The sequence below is a fragment of the Lemur catta genome, chromosome 11 (assembly GCF_020740605.2).
Source record: "Lemur catta isolate mLemCat1 chromosome 11, mLemCat1.pri, whole genome shotgun sequence".
Taxonomy (NCBI): domain Eukaryota; kingdom Metazoa; phylum Chordata; class Mammalia; order Primates; family Lemuridae; genus Lemur; species Lemur catta.
In genome coordinates this window covers 64,917,922-64,937,068 of record NC_059138.1, presented here as the reverse complement: position 1 = coordinate 64,937,068, position 19,147 = coordinate 64,917,922, and the positions used below count along the sequence as shown (strand labels likewise).

At 33.3% G+C, this 19,147-nt stretch overlaps 1 protein-coding gene across 1 annotated transcript; it reads left to right on the top strand.

Annotated features, from left to right (window-relative positions):
* The first annotated feature begins 327 nt into the window (after positions 1 to 327).
* Positions 328 to 18,072, top strand: AGR3 (anterior gradient 3, protein disulphide isomerase family member). Its single transcript, XM_045565553.1, has 8 exons — positions 328 to 488; positions 3,164 to 3,296; positions 7,106 to 7,169; positions 15,240 to 15,292; positions 15,823 to 15,899; positions 16,137 to 16,200; positions 17,062 to 17,145; positions 17,853 to 18,072. The coding sequence occupies exons 2-8, from the start codon at positions 3,194 to 3,196 to the stop codon at positions 17,900 to 17,902; spliced, it is 495 nt and encodes a 164-aa protein (XP_045421509.1). The 5' UTR covers positions 328 to 488; positions 3,164 to 3,193; the 3' UTR covers positions 17,903 to 18,072.
* Positions 18,073 to 19,147: the final 1,075 nt, after the last annotated feature.

Sequence of the window (19,147 nt, the reverse complement as noted above, 5' to 3'; positions counted from 1 at the left end):
CCTTAGGAATTTTTATTTGCTTGGTAGCCTAATCTGCAAGCCTCCCGGAACTCTCATCAGGGACAATGGCACACACACAGTTCCTACATTCATTCTGGTTCTTTCTTCTCTCCCTTTTCTTTTCTTATTCTTTTTTTTTTTTTTTTTTTTGGCATTGACCTCCAGCCAAACATTAAATTACCTTGGGAAATAAAAGGTTCAAGAGAAAAAAGCCCAGAGATGGTATTTGGGCTCCTTTTATGAGGACATTCAATCTTAATTTAGAGAGAGAGAGAAGAGCTTTTTTAGTGTGAGAAGCATGAGAACTGGAAAGAAGTACAGAGTTTTTCAGACAAACCTGTTTTTGTAAGTAAGTTTGCAGGTTACTATGCTCTTGTTTCTATGCAGGCGGGGTTGCAGGTCAGGTGTGTGTGTGTTTATAAATCCACACCCATTTTTAACCAGAAACATCCAGAATACACTTCCAACAAGTTCACTGGGCAGTTCAGGTAAGCAAGCAAATTTCCAGATTATTTAATCAGTGGTAAAGCTCTGCCATATTTAAATGATCAATTTTTCTGTTTTTAAACTAAATCTTTCAGTAAAAAGTGGGGAAAGTGAAATGAAATTGTATTTTTCTTCTTTTACTGAACAGGATTTCCTTTGTTGGTTTCATAGTTTTATTCTCTATTGATAGTAATGATATTAGAAGAAATTGGCATTGACCAAAAGTGACTCTTCAAAAATTATTCTACAAGTAACAATGATTCTTCCTTGTAGTATTTTAAATTTTGTTGTATTTTAAAATATAGAAACTTTTAACATAATATCTAAGTAAATTAGTTGTGTTAAATTACTTTTGAAAGGTAAAGTACTAGTGTCAGAAAATGCTAACTGGTCAGTGTTTATAAAACCTAGTAATTTGCTTATGTGCCTCCTAAGTGCACCATAAACTACTGTACGGATATAACTATGTCATATTCATCTGTGTTCTTCCAACTTAACCTTATAATGGGTACTAAAGGACTCTCAGCAATTTACATTCTATTTTACCAAGGAAAGCCTTGTTTATCCAAAAACAACAATGTACAAGTTGTATTGCTTTGTCATAGAATATATTCAATATCTATTTTATAATTTATCAAACAATGTAAAACAGAAAACCTAGATTTTAACTTTTTTAAGTAGAAAATATTTGACAATAGTCCCTAAATACTTGAAATTTGAAAAATGTTTCCACTCAACTCTAAACTTGGAGGCTTTAAAATAGCAAAAATGGTGAAATTATACTTCCTCTTTTTTTAAAGGTAGATTCTACCTGCCTATCTCTGTCCCTGTCACAGAAAACCTTTATAATGCTTCCTCCAGATTGATTTTTCTTAACTCTCCTTTATATCCAAGATAGCTAGAAGAATCTTAATGTAATTTTGGACCCTCTTCCCAAGTGAAATGAACAAAGGCACATATGATTTTATATACAATTTCACGGTGTTTTTGAGCCTTCTGTAGCTCACCCGTAGACCTTTTAGAAGCCCAAGGGATCCAGGTTAAGACTCCGTTCTAGATGGCTGCTTCAGTTCCTCACTGCAACCTCCAACCTGTCTAAAACCCACCCTTTCTTTGTTGCAGTGTTTTAGGTACAAGATGACATTCTGAAATGCTTTATGGTTTAATGAGTTATGGAAACTGCAATTGAGATCCTTATCAGGAGCCATGGTTATTATTTAACAAGGGTTTTTAATGCCTGAATATGAAGAAAATAACAAATGGGTCTTTTGCAGATTACAGAGGGAAATAATTTTTAAAAGGCTAACCTGAAGTGGCAACCATTTTCAATCCAGAGAAGGGACAGGAGAGATATACCCCTGGGAAGGGAAAAATACTAGAATGAGAGGAATGAAGAAATGTCTGGAGAAACGAGTCTATAAACTTCACCACCACCAAGTTGTTGTTCTCCATGAATATGGTTGCTATTTTACATAACTAGACAATTATAATTATTACAATCGCCAGTGTTTTACCAATGCCAAAACATTGTGTTTTACTAATTGTTCCATTTCCCACAATGCCTAGCACAGTTAAATCTAACAACTTCCTTGTTTGAACAGAATCACTATACAGTCTGTCATTCACTAATCATTTTGGCTAAGGAATTTCACTGTTTTGGTGAGAAATTCACTACTACGTAATGTAAATTAACAGGAAAAATGTTTTAAAGGAATTTTAAATAAATGTGAAGGATATCTGTACATTTATTTCATATTTTGAGGCGAAATTTCAAAACTACATGTGTCAACCATTTTCAAATGGGTTTTATATGCCAAGAATGCTATAGTAAAAACATCTCACAAATATAAAACACTCCTAACAATATATTTATCAAGTGGTTTAAAATCAGACCAGGCCCAGCTCTGGACTTTTGTTTATATCTTAACATGTAAAGTATAAGGGATAGCAACATTAAATTTAGAATCAACATGAATTCTACCTAACAGAGAGAATGTAATCATAGCAAGGCTACTCCTCTTTATATATATGTTTAATTTATAGCACTGTGACAGTACTTGAGTTTTAAAAAGAGCTATTTATCAACTGAAGGGCAAAAGGCTAAATAACTTGAAAGGATGAGAAAGATAAGTGACTATAGAGAAATTGAAGAAGAATAATCCTTCGTGTTCTGTTTTTCCTCTGATTTCTATTTTAAGCAATATTTGTTCAAGCCTAATTTTATCTTGATATAGACTTAAGACATTGTTTTAACCCATTAGGTCCAGAAGAATCAAAAGGCAAAGAATACCTCTGTATGCCAAAAGTCACCTTTGTATTGCACTTTAGAGGCCATTCAAAAACATGATCTTATTTGAGTTTCGTCATGGTGCTGTGAGCAGTACAGTGCGGTTCAGAAGCAGGCTCTATGTACCCTGATTCAGCCCTCTTTCAACTACATTGCACTATGCTCAGGATGCCCAGAATGTGACTTTTCACCAACTGACCACTTATTGAGTTGATTACATTTTTAAAATATTTTTAAAATAAAATGTGAATGTAAGTTCTAGGTGGTTATACCATGTCAAATCAAAGAACCCGAGCAATATGTCAGCGCAAGTTTGGTGCAACTCTTAGCAAATGTCTGAATTGCCTGAAGCAACCCATTAGACTCTAAGAATTATTTTCTGTCATCCAGCTTCTTCTGAGAGATTCTCTAGAAGACGTGATGCTATATTCAACTTTGGATCTCTGCCTCTTACTCGCCACAGTTTCTCCCAACCTTGCCATCGCGATCAAAAAGGGAAAGAGACCTCAGACACTCTCAAGAGGTGCTGCGATCTCACTTTATTTTCTAAACTCAGTCATTTGGTTTGTTTTTAAAACACCTGGTATCTTCACTCGTAGTCCAGTTATAAAGCAAACTCAGCTGGAAGATTTTTGTTGTGTATGGCTTCAAAATAGATTTTACCAAAAAAAGAAGGGATAAGTTGATTTTGGGCAGTGAATCAAACCCATTGCCAAACAATAACAACAATTTGCTGCCTCTTTCGCAGAAATAGTGGAGAATTGGTTTGCTGTCTACAAATTTCATAACCGGAGGCCTAGAAGACAATGATTGATTTCTATGTCATATTGGTGTCCTAAAAACAATTTAGGATTCCTCAAGATTTGCTCAAATTCCCAGTATTCTATTTAGTAAGGCAAGAACATAATTTGGAATGATTTTAAACAAGGACATCCAGAAAATTATACTGTATCCCAACCCCTGAGAATTTTGGCTAACCAAGTGTTTGCCACACTGACTTTGGAAGACAGACACAGTGGTTTTAGACATCATAATCTAGAACTGTCATTGGCGGCATGTTTAGAAAATATTTCTATTTTTGTACTTATTGTTTTGCTTTGGCCTAAGAAACAAATATATCTTCATCTGTAAATAAATATTTTATAAAGAAAAAAATTCTCAGATAACAGAAATAGGAACAGAATCACTTGTCCCCACATGGTTATTCAAAACTAGCAATATAACCACAAAGCACTTGGCCACTACTCATCAGGGTAATGTGAATGGAGTCAACAGAGACCAATCACAGTATCATTTAAAACTTGAAAACATTGACTTGCTTTCCAAGTTCATTTATTTCTTAACAGGTGTATTGCGTGCCAGCCAAGTGCCCACCAATGTTTACCTAAGTTCATTAATTCTGCTTCAGTTTAACAATCACACAAACTATATATCTAGAAAGTAAGTTTTTACAGAAAAAATAAAAGGGATAAATATTTTCTTAAATATATTATATATCTTCCTATATAAGCATAACAGTTATAAAACAATGAACAGAGTAGCCATAAAGTGCCAAAGACTAAACTAATCATTGCCCTTAAAGACCTCCCAGGAATGAATTAAGCAGCACTGCTATAACTACACCACAAGGCATCAACATTCTGTGTGCTCACTTTTAAATGTCTATTTAAACCTTTTGGTGAATTTTTTGAAAAATATATTTAATATGTATGGCATATTTTAAACCACTTAATGGGCCTGCTATTTTAATTATTAAGGAACTATTTTAATAGGAAAGGTTATTGATAATGGCTGAGAACCCCATCATTGAGAATTGGTTTATATTTGGTCAAGTCTTTTACCATCTATTGTTATGTAGGAAACAACTCAAAGAGAATGAAGCTCAGAATGAATGAGGATCAAAGGTAGGGGTGAGAGGCAGGAGTTTAGGTGCACTAGCACCTAGAGTAGCTACTGAAGAGTAGCATATGCAGCCCCTTAGAGCAGAGGGTAGCACCAAACAGTTAAGTAGAGAGGGTAGTAAGGAGAAAAGGGAAGATTAATTGAAAAAAGGTAATATATGGCTCAAGAACACACACACATACACACACACACACACACCACAGAGTGATCAAAAAAAAAATCCTAACTTCCTTTGAATGAAAAGAACTGCCCAGTACCCAGTCCAGTGTCTAGCGTATAGTAGATACTCAAAACATGCATATTAGATGAATGAATGAAATTTCAGAAAACAAGAAAGCACAGCCAGAACTAGTGATAGAATTATGGTAATGAATAGAGGCTATGAAGAGAGTTTAAAGGCGGTACCAGCTTTGGCCTACTGGGATGAGTGTATAAAAATAATTATAATGTAATTTGGCTCCCCTACAGGGCTATGAATGATTTTTATAGAGTAGGGATTATATTGTTTTACCTTTGTATTCCCACTGCTTAGTAGAGTAAGACATATAGCAAATATTCCTTTAATGTTTGGGGAACTAAATTAAATAGGAGCAGAGATTAGGAATTTTTCCCATTGCTAAAGCTCTAGCATTGAATGACATTTGCAACAGAAAAGAGAAAATTAAGCAGGGGCCTATTCTCACTTGCTGTTTCTAGAATAACTTTTATTTAATGCAAAAATATGGTATGAAGATACTGCATGTGTTCAAGCAAAGTTGGAAAAAGACTCTTTCAGGATTATTACAGAGAGGAAGAGTTCCTGCTAAGGTGGAACATTAAACTAACAAAAGACATCTTCCAATGTTAAGATTTTAAATCAGGCAAAAACAATCCAGCAACACTGCTGATGAGAATGTAAAATTGTTTAGCCACTTTGGAAAACAATCTGGTACTTCCTCAAAAAGTTAAATACAGAGTTACCATTTATCTCAGCAATTCCACTTTTAGGTATTTACCCAAGATAAATGAAAACATACCCACTCAAAAACTTGTATACATATATTCCTAGCAGTATTATTCATAAAAGCCAAAAAGTGAAAATAATTCAAAGTCCATCAACTGATAATGGATAAATAAAATATGGTATATCCCTGCAATGGAATAATATTCAACCATAAAAAAGTAATTAAATATTAATACATGCCACAACCTTGAAAACGTTATGCTAAGAATCACAAAAGACCACATGTTGTATGATTCTATTTATATGAAATGTCTACAATAAGCAAAACTATAGAGACAGAAAGTAGATCAGGGGTATCTTAGGACTGCGGGAGATAGAGGGACTGGGCAGGAGGTGATAGCTAGGGTTTCTTTTTGAGGTTATGAAAATATTCTAAAACTGATTGTGGTGACAGTTGCCCAACTCTGTGATACTAAAAAACATGCACACTTTCAATGGGTGAGTTGTATTGGTGTGTGAATTATATTTCAATAAAGTTGCTATCCCCAAACAAATAAATAAGCAAAAATCACATATATCTTGCTTCACAATTCTGCTTCATAATTCCTTGATATTATTTATCCATAATATCAAAGCCAAAAACTACAGTCTGATGACATTCGAAACATGCAAGAAAATCTGAATCCAAACTAGCCTCCAAATATTTCTATTAATATGTTCACATGAATCTAATATTTCTCATCCATAAACTGAGACATTCCTTGAAAGTACTCTGCAGTATTTCTGGATGTTTTGTGCATTCTTCCTGATGATCTTGTTCTTTAATGTCTAATACACATTTCCAACTACTCATACCACTTCTCAAAGGCTGAAGGGCTCTCTCTCTATCCATTGCTTTCTGTTTTGCTCTCTTTCACTCTTCTAGATGTTTCCAAATCACATGTGTTTTATTATGTCTCTCAACCATGAAATTCCCACACTAGAATTTTGGCCATGTCAGAACTCAAAGCAAAATTTGTAATTCCCTTTTTTTCACGAATATACTGACTTAGAAAATGTCATCATCTCTTGGGACTCAAGATACAAAGGCACTCTGGAGTACAGTCCAAAGTATTTCTGATAGTTTTAGAAAGTATGCAAAGATTAATTGTTCTTTTCTGAACAGCCTGAAACCCAGAACTTTTGCATTGTCTAGAGATATCCTTTTAATCATCTCTAATCATAACAGCATTTATTAATCATTTACCAGTTCAAAGCCATGGGCCTTTAGGTTTGAAACATAGTCCCATAACCTCAGTACTACAATCTGAAAGGATACTACCTCATCACATCTAGTTAAAATTGTATATCCTCTGTACCATACGTCAGCCAACAGCTTGGTGGCTTAGAGTTCAATATCTGGAGGTAGATATCTGCTTATTAAATACCTATATCTGAGCCCCTCTGTAATCCTGGGTTCACGTACTGATTTCTTTCTTTTATTTTAGGATGGGGAGATGACATCACTTGGGTACAAACTTATGAAGAAGGTCTTTTCCATGCCCAAAAAAGGTAAAATGCCTCTCAGTTAATTTTTTCTCTTTATTTTTAGTTGACACATAATACTTGTACATATTTATGGGATACAGAGTGATATCTTGATACATATATCCAGGGCTAGGTCTGTTCTGCCTACACGCAGTAAATCAATCACTGCGACAAGGATTTTGCAAAAGAGAAAAGATTTATTTGCAAGGCCATAAAGTGAGGAGAGGGCAGAGCAACTCTCAAGTCCACCTCCGCAAAGATAAGGCTTGGAGATGTTTGCAGGTTAGGGAAGTAGGATGGTCTAAGGCCTGGGGGAAGGTGATTGGCAGTGGGGAAAAATGAAATAACAGATTTGTTCTGCACAAGCAGAGTCAGGATTCATGGCATTTCATAGGACATATGTACAGAAAATGGTAGCATTAATATGATCTGAGGGTGGACTTTTGGCTCTCTGACATCAAAAAGGCACTTACACAAGCCCATTTGAAGGGTCAGTGGTCTCAATCAGTTTGAACTGGACAAGGGCTGCCTCAAATTCCTGTAAAAGAACTGACACGACTGTTACCTTGATGACTTATAAATATTATCTATAAGGTAGCTAGTGAAGGTTAAATTTCAGCATTCAGCAGCAGAGTGTTCCACTCCTGAGGCCTTCAGTTTAATGGGAAAAAATAAAAAATAACAATAACAAAAAGCAAGCAGCCAAAAGCAAGGGCAGGCTAAGTTTGGCACACCTGATCAGATTTCACTTTCAACAATGTATAAATGATCAAATCAGGGTAATTAGCATATTCATCACCTCAAATATTTATCATTTCTTTGTGGTAGGAACATTCAAAATCCTCTCTTCTAGCTTTTTAAAAATATACAATAAATTATTGTTGACAATATTCACCCTACAGTGCTATAGGACATTAGAACTTATTCTTCCTATTTAGTTGCAACGTCTCTCTCCTCCCTTCCTCCCACCCTTTCTAGCCTCTAATAACCACAATACTACTCTCTGCTTCTATGAGCTCAACTTTTTTTTTTTTTAGCTCCCACAAGAGTGAAAACATGAGGTATTTATCTGTCTGTGTCTGACTTATTTCACTTGACACATCCTCCAGCCTCATCCATGTTGCTGTGAATGGCAGGAATTCATTATTTTTTATAGCTGAATAGTATTCCATTGTGTGTATATATACCACATATTCTTGATCCATTCATCAACCTTTAGGTTGATTCCATATCTTGGCTATTGTGAACAGTGATTCAGTCAACATGGGAATGCAGATATCTCTTTGATATACTGATTTCTTTTCCTTATAAATACCCAGGAATCCTAGATCATATGATAGTTCCATTTTTAATTTTTTTAGAAACCTCCATACTGTTTTCCATAAGGGCTGTGCTAACTTAAATTCCCACCAACAGTGTATCAGAATTCCCTTTTCTCCACATCCTCACCAACATTTGTTATTTTTTTGTCCTTTTTTAGTCCCAGCCATTCTAACTGGGGTAAGATAATGTCTCATTGTGGTTCTGATCTGCCCTTCCCTGATGATTAGTGACGTCGAGCATTTCTTCATATACTTATTGGCCATGTGTATATCTTCTTTTGAGAAACGTCTATTCAGATCTTTTGCCCATTTAAATTGCATTATTTGTTGTTTCGCTGTCGAGTTTATGAGTTCCTTGTATATTGTGGATATTAGTCCCTTGTCTAATGAATAGTTTATAAATATTTTCTCCCATTCTATAGCTTGCTTCCTCACTCTTGTTTCCTTTGCTGTGCAAGAGCTTTTTAGTTTGATATAGTCTCATTAGTCTGTTTTTGTTTTTGTTGCCTGTGCTTCTGAAGTCTTACCCATAAAATTTTTGCCTGGACCAATGTTCCAAAGTGTTTCCCCTATGTTTTCTTTGAGTAGTTTTATAATTTGGGGTCTTACATTTAAGTCTTTAATCTATTTTGAATTGATTTCTGTATGTGGTGAGAGATAAGAGCCTAGTTTTATTCTTCTACATATGTATATCCAGGTTTCCCAGCACCATTTATTGAACAATGTGTATTTTCCCCAATATATGTTCTTGGTGCCTTTGTTGAAAATCAATTGGCTGTAAATATGTGGATTTATTTCTGGGTTATCTTTAGTCTATGTGTCTGTTTTTATACCCATGTCATGCATGCAGTTTTGGTTACTATGGCTTTGTAGTATACATTGAAGTCCCGTAATATGATGCCTGTAGCTTTGCTCTTTTAATTCAGTATTGCTTTGGCTATTCCGGGTCTTTTATGGTCCCATATAAATTTCAGGACTGTTTCTATTTCTGTGAAGAATGTCATCGGTATTTTGATAGGGATTGCATTGAATCTATATATTGTTTGGTAGTATGGTCATTTTAACAAACTTAATTCTTCCAATCCATTAGCCTATCTTTCCATTTTTTATGTCCTCTTCAACTTCTTTTGTCAGTATTTTGTAGTTTTTGTTGTAGAGGTCTTTCTGCTCCTTGATCAAATGTATTCCTAAGTATTTTTGTAGATATTATGAATGGAACTGATTTCTTGATTTTGATTGCAGCTAGTTTTTTATTGTTGTATAGAAATGCTACTGACTTTTGTATGTTGATTTTTGTGCCCTGTACGCTCAATTTTAACTGATCATATGGGTACCTCATAGAAGAATAAAAAACTGGCATGTTAGCTTTTGAAGGGATGCCACAAGTATCTGCTCTGCTACTGTATTCTACTTGGGCTAATAGTTGCTATTAGAATGGTTTTATTTTCATAAACAACAGCTCTAAATATCTTTGTATTAATTTCTTTATTACCCAATTAAGCTTTTGAATATAAGTTGTATTAAAAAACTGTATCATTCATTAGACATTGTACAAGCCTAAATAGAAAATTGGTTTAGAGCAGCAATTCATAAGCCTGTCTGATCATCAGGACAATTTGGGGAACTTTTTAAAAAAATCCATATCCATAGTTAATCAGTCAAGTACTTAGTGAGTGTCCACTGCTGTGAGCCAGACACTACTCAAGGCTCAATGGCCAAATGTGGCACAACTTTTATCCTTAAAGACCTACTAAATCTTTGAGTATGGAGCTGAGAAACTTGTATTTTTCAAAGCTCCCCAAATTTATGAAATATCTAAGTAACATTCAATTGCAATACTCTTTAAAGAAGAAGAAAGATTTCAAATTAAATGAGAAATGAGTGCAATACTGTCTCAATACTGGACAAATATTACAAAAGAAAGAAGTCTATAGAATAATAATCTCATTTCCAAATATGAATGTAAGTTGTTTCCCTAGTGTAGGGTTATCACGGTTGCCTCAAATATGAATGTAACAAACAAAGAGCATATTAGTAAAGAGTAGTCAGCAGAACAGTTAAAGAACATACCCTGATAAAGTGAGGTTTAGCCTTGGAATGCTAGGATGAGTCAAGATTAAGAAATCTCCTAATTAAAATAATTTAATTATCCATACAAGTATCTCCTGTCTCCATAAATGTTCCCATCCATGTTAGAATTTTTTAAAGCAACTTGTATTTAACAATATTAATTTATTTAAATTGATCCTAACAGGGAAATAGCCATTCTAGCAAAAAAAAAAAATCCAACATTGTGCTTATTGGGAAAACAAATAGAAGTATCCCATTAAAGTCTGGATAAAACAAGTGTGTCTATAGTGACAATTACTAATATTGTTCTGAAGGTACTAACCAATGCAATTATATGAGAAAAATTAAAAGTACAAAACTTGGAAAGGAGGAAGTAAAAATATCCTATTTGCAAACGATGACTATATACATGAAAAACTAAAAAGAATCAATAAAAAATATTCAGAACAATGAAAATTCAGTTAAATTAGATGAGAATAAATTAATATATAAAATCAATAGCATTTATATACAGAAAAATATATCTAAAGGAACTTAAAACACCTAATTTAAAATGACAACAAAATATCCCAAAATAAACTTCACAGAAAATGTACAAAACCTATATGAACCCAAAGGCACCACTAAGGGAAAAAAAATTACAAACCAATGAGAAGACGTATTGTGTTCTTGGATAGAAAGACTTACTATCATAAAAATGTAAATTCTCTCTACGCTTACATAATTTTAAGACAATCACAATAAACTGCTATAAAAATTTTTAAAGATGATTCTAAAATTGAAATGAAAAAATATACATGGATAGTTAGGAACATTCTGAAAAGAAATCATTGAGGATTAGGCTTTAATTAGTATTAAACATTTTACAAAGCTATATAAAACAGTTATATTACTAGTATATAAATAGAATAGAATGGTAAGTATAGAAGTAAAACCTTTGGATATAAATGGATTATAATCTCCAATTAGAAGACATAGAGTGACTCAATGGATTAAAAAATATGTCCTTCCCCACCAAAAAAAAAAAAAAAACTCACAAGGTCCAACTATGTGCTGCCTACAAGAAATTCACTTTACCTTTAAGGACACATGTAGATGGAAATTCAAAGGAAAATAGGGGTAGCTATATTTCTCTCAGATAAAATAGACTTTAAGCCAAAACCTGTAAAAGGAGACAAAGAAGGTCATTATATAATAACAAAGAGATCAGTTTACCAAAAAGATACAACTATAAATATATAAGCACCCAGCTTAATAGCACCTAAATACATTAAGCAAATGTTAATAGATCTGAAAAGAGTAATCAACTACAATACAACAATAGTAGGGGGTTTCAATATCCCACTTTCTTTTTCTTTTCTTTTCTCCCTTTTTTTTTTTTTTTTTTAAGACAGGCTCTCACTCTGCTGCCTGGGATAGAGTACAGGCAGCAGTGATCATAGTTCACTGCATCCTCACACTCCTGGGCTTAAGTGATCCTCCTGCCTCAGCCTCCCAAGTCACTGGGACTACAGGCATACATCACCATGCATGGCTAATTTTTCTATTTTTTGTGGAGATAGGATCTCACTCTTGCTCAGGCTGGTCTTGAATTGCTGACCTCAAGTGATTCCCTTGCCTTGGTCTCCCAGAGTGCTAGGATTACAGACATGAGTCACCAACCTTGGACTTGAACTACATTTTAGAACAAATGGACCTCACAGACATATACAGAATATTCTATCTAACAGCAACAGAACATATATTCTTCTCAAGGACACAGTGAACATTCTCCAGAAGAGATCACATGTTAGGCCACAAAACATGTCTTAACAAATTTAAAAAGACTGAACTCATATCAAGTATCATTTCTGATCACAATGAAATGAAACTAGAAATCAATAATAGGAGAAAATTTGGAAAATTTACAAATATGTGGAAAATAAATAACACACTTCTAATCAACCAATAGGTTAAAGGAGATATTAAAGATAAATTTAAAAACATCTTGAGACAAATGCAAATAGAACAAATTTATGGGATATATCAAAAATAGTTCTAAGGGAGAAGTTTATAGCAATAAATGCCTACATCAAAAAAGAAGCATGATCCTATTTAACATTGCACATGACAGAACTAGAAAAAGAAGAACAAACTAAGCCTAAAGTTAGTAGGAGGAGAGACATAATAAAAAGCAAGGAGAAATAAATAAAATAAAGGCTAGAAAAATAATAGAAAAGATTAACAAAACTAAAATGAGTTTTTTAAAAAAGACAAAATTGACTAAACTTTAGCTAGATTAGCTAAGAAAAGAGAGAAGATTCAAATAAATAAAATCAGAAATGAAAGAGAAAACATTACAATTGATATCACAGAAATATAAAAAATCACAAGTGAAAGCCATGAACAATTATATGCCAAAAATAAGATAACCTAGAAGAAATGAATAAATTCCTAGACATATACAATGCACCAAGACTAAATCACAGAGAATACAAAATTTGAACAAACCAATAATGATTAAGGAAACTAAATCAGTAATAAAAAGTCTCTATTCAAAGAAAAGCTCAGGACCTGATAGCTTCACTGCTGAATTCTACCAAATACTTAGAACTAATATCAATCTTTCTCAATCTCTTCCAAAAATTAAAGAAGAGAGAATATTTTCAAATTCATTTTATGAGGCCAGTATTATGCTGTTACCAAAGCCAAAGATACAACAAGAAAAGAAAATTATAGGCCAATATTCCTGATGAACCTAGATGTAAAAATTCTTAACAAATTGTTAGTAAATTAAATTAAACCATACATTAAAAAGATCCTTCACCATGATTAAATGGAATTTATTCTGGAGATGCAAAGATGGTTCAACATACACAAATCAATAAATGAGATACACCACATTAACAGAATAAAAAACAAAATCCATATGACCATCTCAATAGATAACAGAAAAGGCATTTGAAAAAATTTAACATTCATTCATGATAAAAACCTCAAGAAATTAGATATAGAAGGAATCTACCTCAACACAATAAAGGCCACATATGATAACCGCATAGCTAGCAAGATGTTCAACACTGAGAAATTGAAATTTTTTCCTCTAAAATCAGAAAGAAGACAAGGATGGTTACTCTCACCACTTTTGTTCATCATAGTACTTGAAGTCCTAGCCAGAGCAATTAAGCAAGAGAAATAAATTTGAAAAGAAGATGTTAAATTGTCTATTTTTAGACAACATGATCTTATTCATAGAAAACCCCAAATATTTCAACAAAATCTGTTAGAAATAATAAATGAATTCAGCAAAGATTTAAGATACAAATCAACATGTAAAAATCAGTAGTATTTGTATACATTAACAAACCGTCAGAAAAAGAAACCAAGAAAACAATCTCGTTTACAATGATTACAAATAAAATAAAATACTTAGGAATAAATCTAACCAAGGAGGTTAAAGATATCTATAGTGAAAGCTATAAAACATTGATGAAAGAAATTGAAGAACATCAAAATAAATGGAAAGAGGTTACATGTTTATAGAAGAATATTGCCAAAATGTCCAATCTATAGATTTAATGCAATCTCTACCAAAATTCTTTGTAGATTCTGGATATTAGCCCTTTGCTGGATGTATACCTTATGGATATATTCTCTCATTCTGTAGGTTGTCTATTTGCTCTGTTGATTATTGTCATAGCTGTACAGAAGTTTTTTAGTTTAATCAAATCCCATTTATTTTTGTTGTTGCTGTAATTGCCATTGAGATCTTAGTTATAAATTCTTTGCCTATGCTGATATCTAGAAGAGTTTTTCTACATTTTCTTCTAGAATTCTGATGGTTTCATGCCTTACATTTAAGTCTTTTATCCACCTTGAATTAACTTTTGTGAGTGGTGAGAGATATGGATCCTGTTTCATTCTGCTACATGTGGCTATCCAATTTTCCCAGCACCATTTATTGAATAGGTCTTTTTATCCTGAGTGTATATTGTTGTCTGCTTTGTCAAAGTTCAGTTGGCTGTATGTGGATGATTTTATATTTGGGTTCTCTGTTCTGTTCCATTGGTTTATGTCTCTATTGTTCAGCCAATACCATGCTGCTTTGGTTACTACAGCCTTGTAGTGTACTTTGAAAGCTACTAACATGATGCCCCCAGATTTGTTCTTTTTGTTTAAGATTGCTTTGGCTATTGGGGCTCTTTTGTGGTTCTATAGCAGTATTATTCAATATACAGCCCCAGAACTGACAGCATCACTGTCACGAGGTAGTTTATTAGAAAAATAAATTCAAAAGCTCCATCCCAGGGCCATTCAATAAGAATCTCTGGGGGTGGGGTTCAGAAATCTGTAGTATAACAAGCTTATCAGTGATTCTTTTGTACACCACAGTGCAATTAGATATATAAAAATCAATTCTGTCTCCAGAGATGAAGGGACATTGTGAACAAAATATTCATTTCCAAAGGATACTTGGTATAAGATTTCAAAAGAGTCAAAGATTTTTATTTAGTTTTTTAGAAAGTTTTTACAAAAAAGCTATTAATATTTGACTATTTTCACATCCTTTCATTCTTGTGCCAACCTACAATGTATGAACAACCTAAGTGAGAGTTTTCTATCTATATATGTTTCAGGGTCATTTAGGATTTAAGTCTAATTCCACCGTATGTTTTGACTGAAAGTTAATCACTTGACTTAATTCCATACTTTCTTTGTTTAGTAAAAAGCCATTGATGGTTATTCATCACTTGGAGAATTGTCAATACTGCCAAGGTAATTTTAGCTCCTGAGATTTTATTATATTTCCAGTATGAAGTAGAAAAAGTGACCTATTAAGAATAGTGAGAATAATAAAAAAATCCCATTTGAAAAAAAGGACAACTGCCGAGAGTACCATCATTTTACTAAAGTGCTTAAAGACTACAATGATTGTTAATGATTTATTGAATATATTTTTATTATGTGTTCTTTGGAATTTGACATCCCTGTTCTTCCCACAAAAATGTAGAGGAAGTGAGTGGGAAAACTTGCTTAAGGAAGAAGTTGTTTTAACCAATGAGCCAATGAATTATGTGAAATTATAAAACTAGTGTCTTCACTGATATGACTATCCCTCGATGTCTCCATGGACAGACTGTCCCTCATTGCTTCTCAATGAGGGACATAGTGGCAACAGGCCAATGAACTATTTACATCCAAGTTATAGATGCAAACAAATGAAAAACAGTAGCTTTATTTTGCTATGTTATGTTGAAAATATCTTGGTCCTTAAAACTAACTGGCATTTTGTTTTTCCCCTATAGCACTAAAAAAAGTATTTGCCCAAAATGAAGAAATACAAGAAATGGCTCAGAATAATTTCATCATGCTGAATCTTATGGTACATGACCTCTACAATGGTTTCTTAATATCATAAATTAATTAAATATTTGAATATTTTTTTCTATTTTTAAAACATAAGAGCTAAGTGTTGGTTGATATGGAAAGTTATATAAAATTGTAAAAGGCCAAAATATACAATTTACTGAAAGTCTAGTTCACATAAAATATTTTTGAAATTAACTATCAAAAATAATCCAATCTAGTAATGTTCATTGTTTTCCCCTTCTCCTGCTAGCATGAGACTACTGATAAGAATTTATCACCTGATGGGCAATACGTACCTAGAATCATGTTTGTGGGTATGTGTGTGATCTCATTTCATCAGATTTTAAAAATTCATAGAAATCTTAGTATTCTTGCTTTTAAGTGCTAGTTCAAGTACTATTCTTTTTAATAGGAAGTCATTTCTAACCCAATCAATAACAGTTCTTGTTATTTCTACAATCAAAATTCATTATATCTATAATTTGTAAATTTTAAATATTTTTAAAAGCAACTTATGCTATTAAATCAATATCCCAATGTATTAATACTTTTTGTTTGTTTGTTTGGTTGGTTGGTTGGTTTTTTTTTTGTTTGTTTGTTTTTGTTTTTGTTTTTTGGTGTTTTTTTTGTTTTGGTTATTTTTTTTTTTTTTTTTTTTTGAGATAGAGTCTCGCTTTGTTGCCCAGGCTAGAATGAGTGCCGTGGCGTTAGCCTAGCTCACAGCAACCTCAGATTCGGCTTAAGCGATCCTACTGCCTCAGCCTCCCGAGTAGCTGGGACTACAGGCATGCGCCACTATGCCCGGCTAATTTTTTCTATGTAGATTTTTAGTTGGCCATATAATTTCTTTCTATTTTTAGTAGAGATGGGGTCTCGCTCTTGCTCAGGCTGGTCTTGAACTCCAGACCTCGAGCAATCCACCCGCCTCGGCCTCCCAGAGTGCTAGGATTACAGGCGTGAGCCACTATTAATACTTTCAGTATGGTTTCTCAAACTGGATTGACAGCTAAGACACACTAAAAGGAAAATTCAGGTTAATTCATCATGAATTCACATGTATGAAAAGTAATTTTGCTTACAAACTTGTTTAACATTGGTTTTAGAGTAAGAGGCAAAAATGATTTGAGAACATGTTAAATAATACTTCAGTGAATTATTTTTCTTTTTCTTGGCAGACCCTTCTTTAACAGTCAGAGCTGATATAACTGGAAGATACTCTAATAGATTGTATACATATGAGCCTCAGGATTTACCAGTATGTAAGTATTCATAAATTATCTTGAACAGTGATCATAACTGATCCCTGACCATTAAAAGGGCGAATGATTCCTACCATCAGTGCTTCTTCAAAAATAGTGCCATCTACAAATTAGAATCACTGGGGCTGGTCACAGTGCTTAAAAATGCAAACTGCTAGCTCCCACCAAAATTGGAATTTCTGGGGCACCTCAGAATCTCCATTTTAACAGCTATGCCTAAAGGTTCTTATGATTACTAAATTTGGAGACCACTAAGAAGAATATATTACACATTAAAATGACATAAACTTAGGAGAGATAGTCCATTCTCCTGGTATCAAAGATTACATGTGATTTCCTCAAATGATAATAATCAAGTCTTTTCATTTATTCTTTACATTTACTATTAACTATATTTAATAAGACAGCTGTGCCTGTTAGATCCAGCAATACTGTTATAAAATTATCAGTTAAAAAAAATAGGTACTCCTTCAAAACCCCTCTGATAAAATTGTTTTAACATAAAGAAAGTTGATCAACCAAATCTCAATAGTCTAAGCCCTAAATTTACATGTATATCTTTAGGACAATGTTCTTTAATGTCACAGATGCATTCCCATGTTTTCAAAGCTATTAAAAATGGGCCAATTTCAGATTCTAGAATTAACAGGTTATAACATTTGATACTTTCATTTACTAATAGCATAATATATTTACTCTTATTTCAGTGATCGAAAACATGAAGAAAGCACTAAGATTGATTCAATCAGAGTTATAAGGGATAATAGAAAAATGCCTTTGCTTCTAAGAGATCAAATGTCATGAAGTAAACCTCTGGCTTACTGACAAATACTAAATGTGCAAGTATATGTATTTCACAACATTACTATTTAGATTTTTAAATGTGTTTGTAATATTCTTATGAAGGTAAAATGAAATTTCAATAAACTTTGCCAAAACCTGAGAATGACCATATGGTTTGATTTCTGCCTGCATCAGTAGCAAAGAAAGTTTGTCATGAGCCAGGAATTATGGTGGTGGAGACAGGAGGACATAAATAAGAGGCGTCTACACTGGTTGTTTCTATTTCCTCGCCTCTCACTCACTCCACCATTTTAATTCTGCCCCCTCCACTATATGCAACTTGCTAATGTAAGTCATAAATGATCTTCATGTTACCAAACCAAGTGGCTCATCTCAATCCACTTCCCATTTGAACTTTTAGTGGCATATTTCAGCATTAACCACTTACTTCTTTTCCTCTTTTAAATTAAGATAGACATTTAAAACAATTACAATAAATTAAAACCATATTTTAAAAATTCAAGTACATGTTTTCCTTAATTATTGGGCAGATATCTCAAAGCTTTTAATAATTTTAGGAAAAGTGTAAGCACCTCAGGAAGATTGAAGAATTTCTCCAATTAACTAGCAGGAAAAGATTATATCTATCCTGAAATTATCAAATATTTAACCACCAACTCAGTTCTTCACAGTAAGCTTCCAGACAGTCAATACTATGTCTTTTATTCCTTTAAATAATAACAAAATTCCTGCTAATAGAAATCCCATAATCAGCTGAGAGTAATTATTAGAAGGTAGAAAATGTTTTAGATGGGCAGAAATTTTCCTAACCTATGGGACTTGATTGTATTTAACAAAATTGGAATTGTTTTGATATATAAACGTGCACTTTTATGTGAGATAGATATGCAATGTCTGTGATATAAATACCTGCTTAATTTCCACATTTTATTCCTGAGGAATTCGCAGTCTAGTGGTAAGATATATCACTGATGGGGAATAACACATTAAACAATGCCATAGGATGGTGTGGGATCAGTGGAGAGATGGCCCGGCCTTCTAGCAGGACTGTCAGGCTTCACACAAGACGCAGCACCCATGAATCCTGAGTGATATGAGAATGTATTACATCATTATGGAAGTCAATATGATGAAATGGAAAATAAGTATAAAATTATAGAGGCTAAAGAAATTCTTGTTCATTGGTTTAATCCTGAAC

Coding starts and splice junctions, on each gene's coding strand:
- AGR3 (XM_045565553.1), top strand. CDS start 3,194: ATGCTATATTCAACTTTGGATCTCTGCCTCTTACTCGCCACAGTTTCT. Junction 3,297..7,105: donor ACCTCAGACACTCTCAAGAG/GTGCTGCGATCT, acceptor CTTTTATTTTAG/GATGGGGAGATGACATCACT. Junction 16,201..17,061: donor ACCTAGAATCATGTTTGTGG/GTATGTGTGTGA, acceptor TTTTCTTGGCAG/ACCCTTCTTTAACAGTCAGA.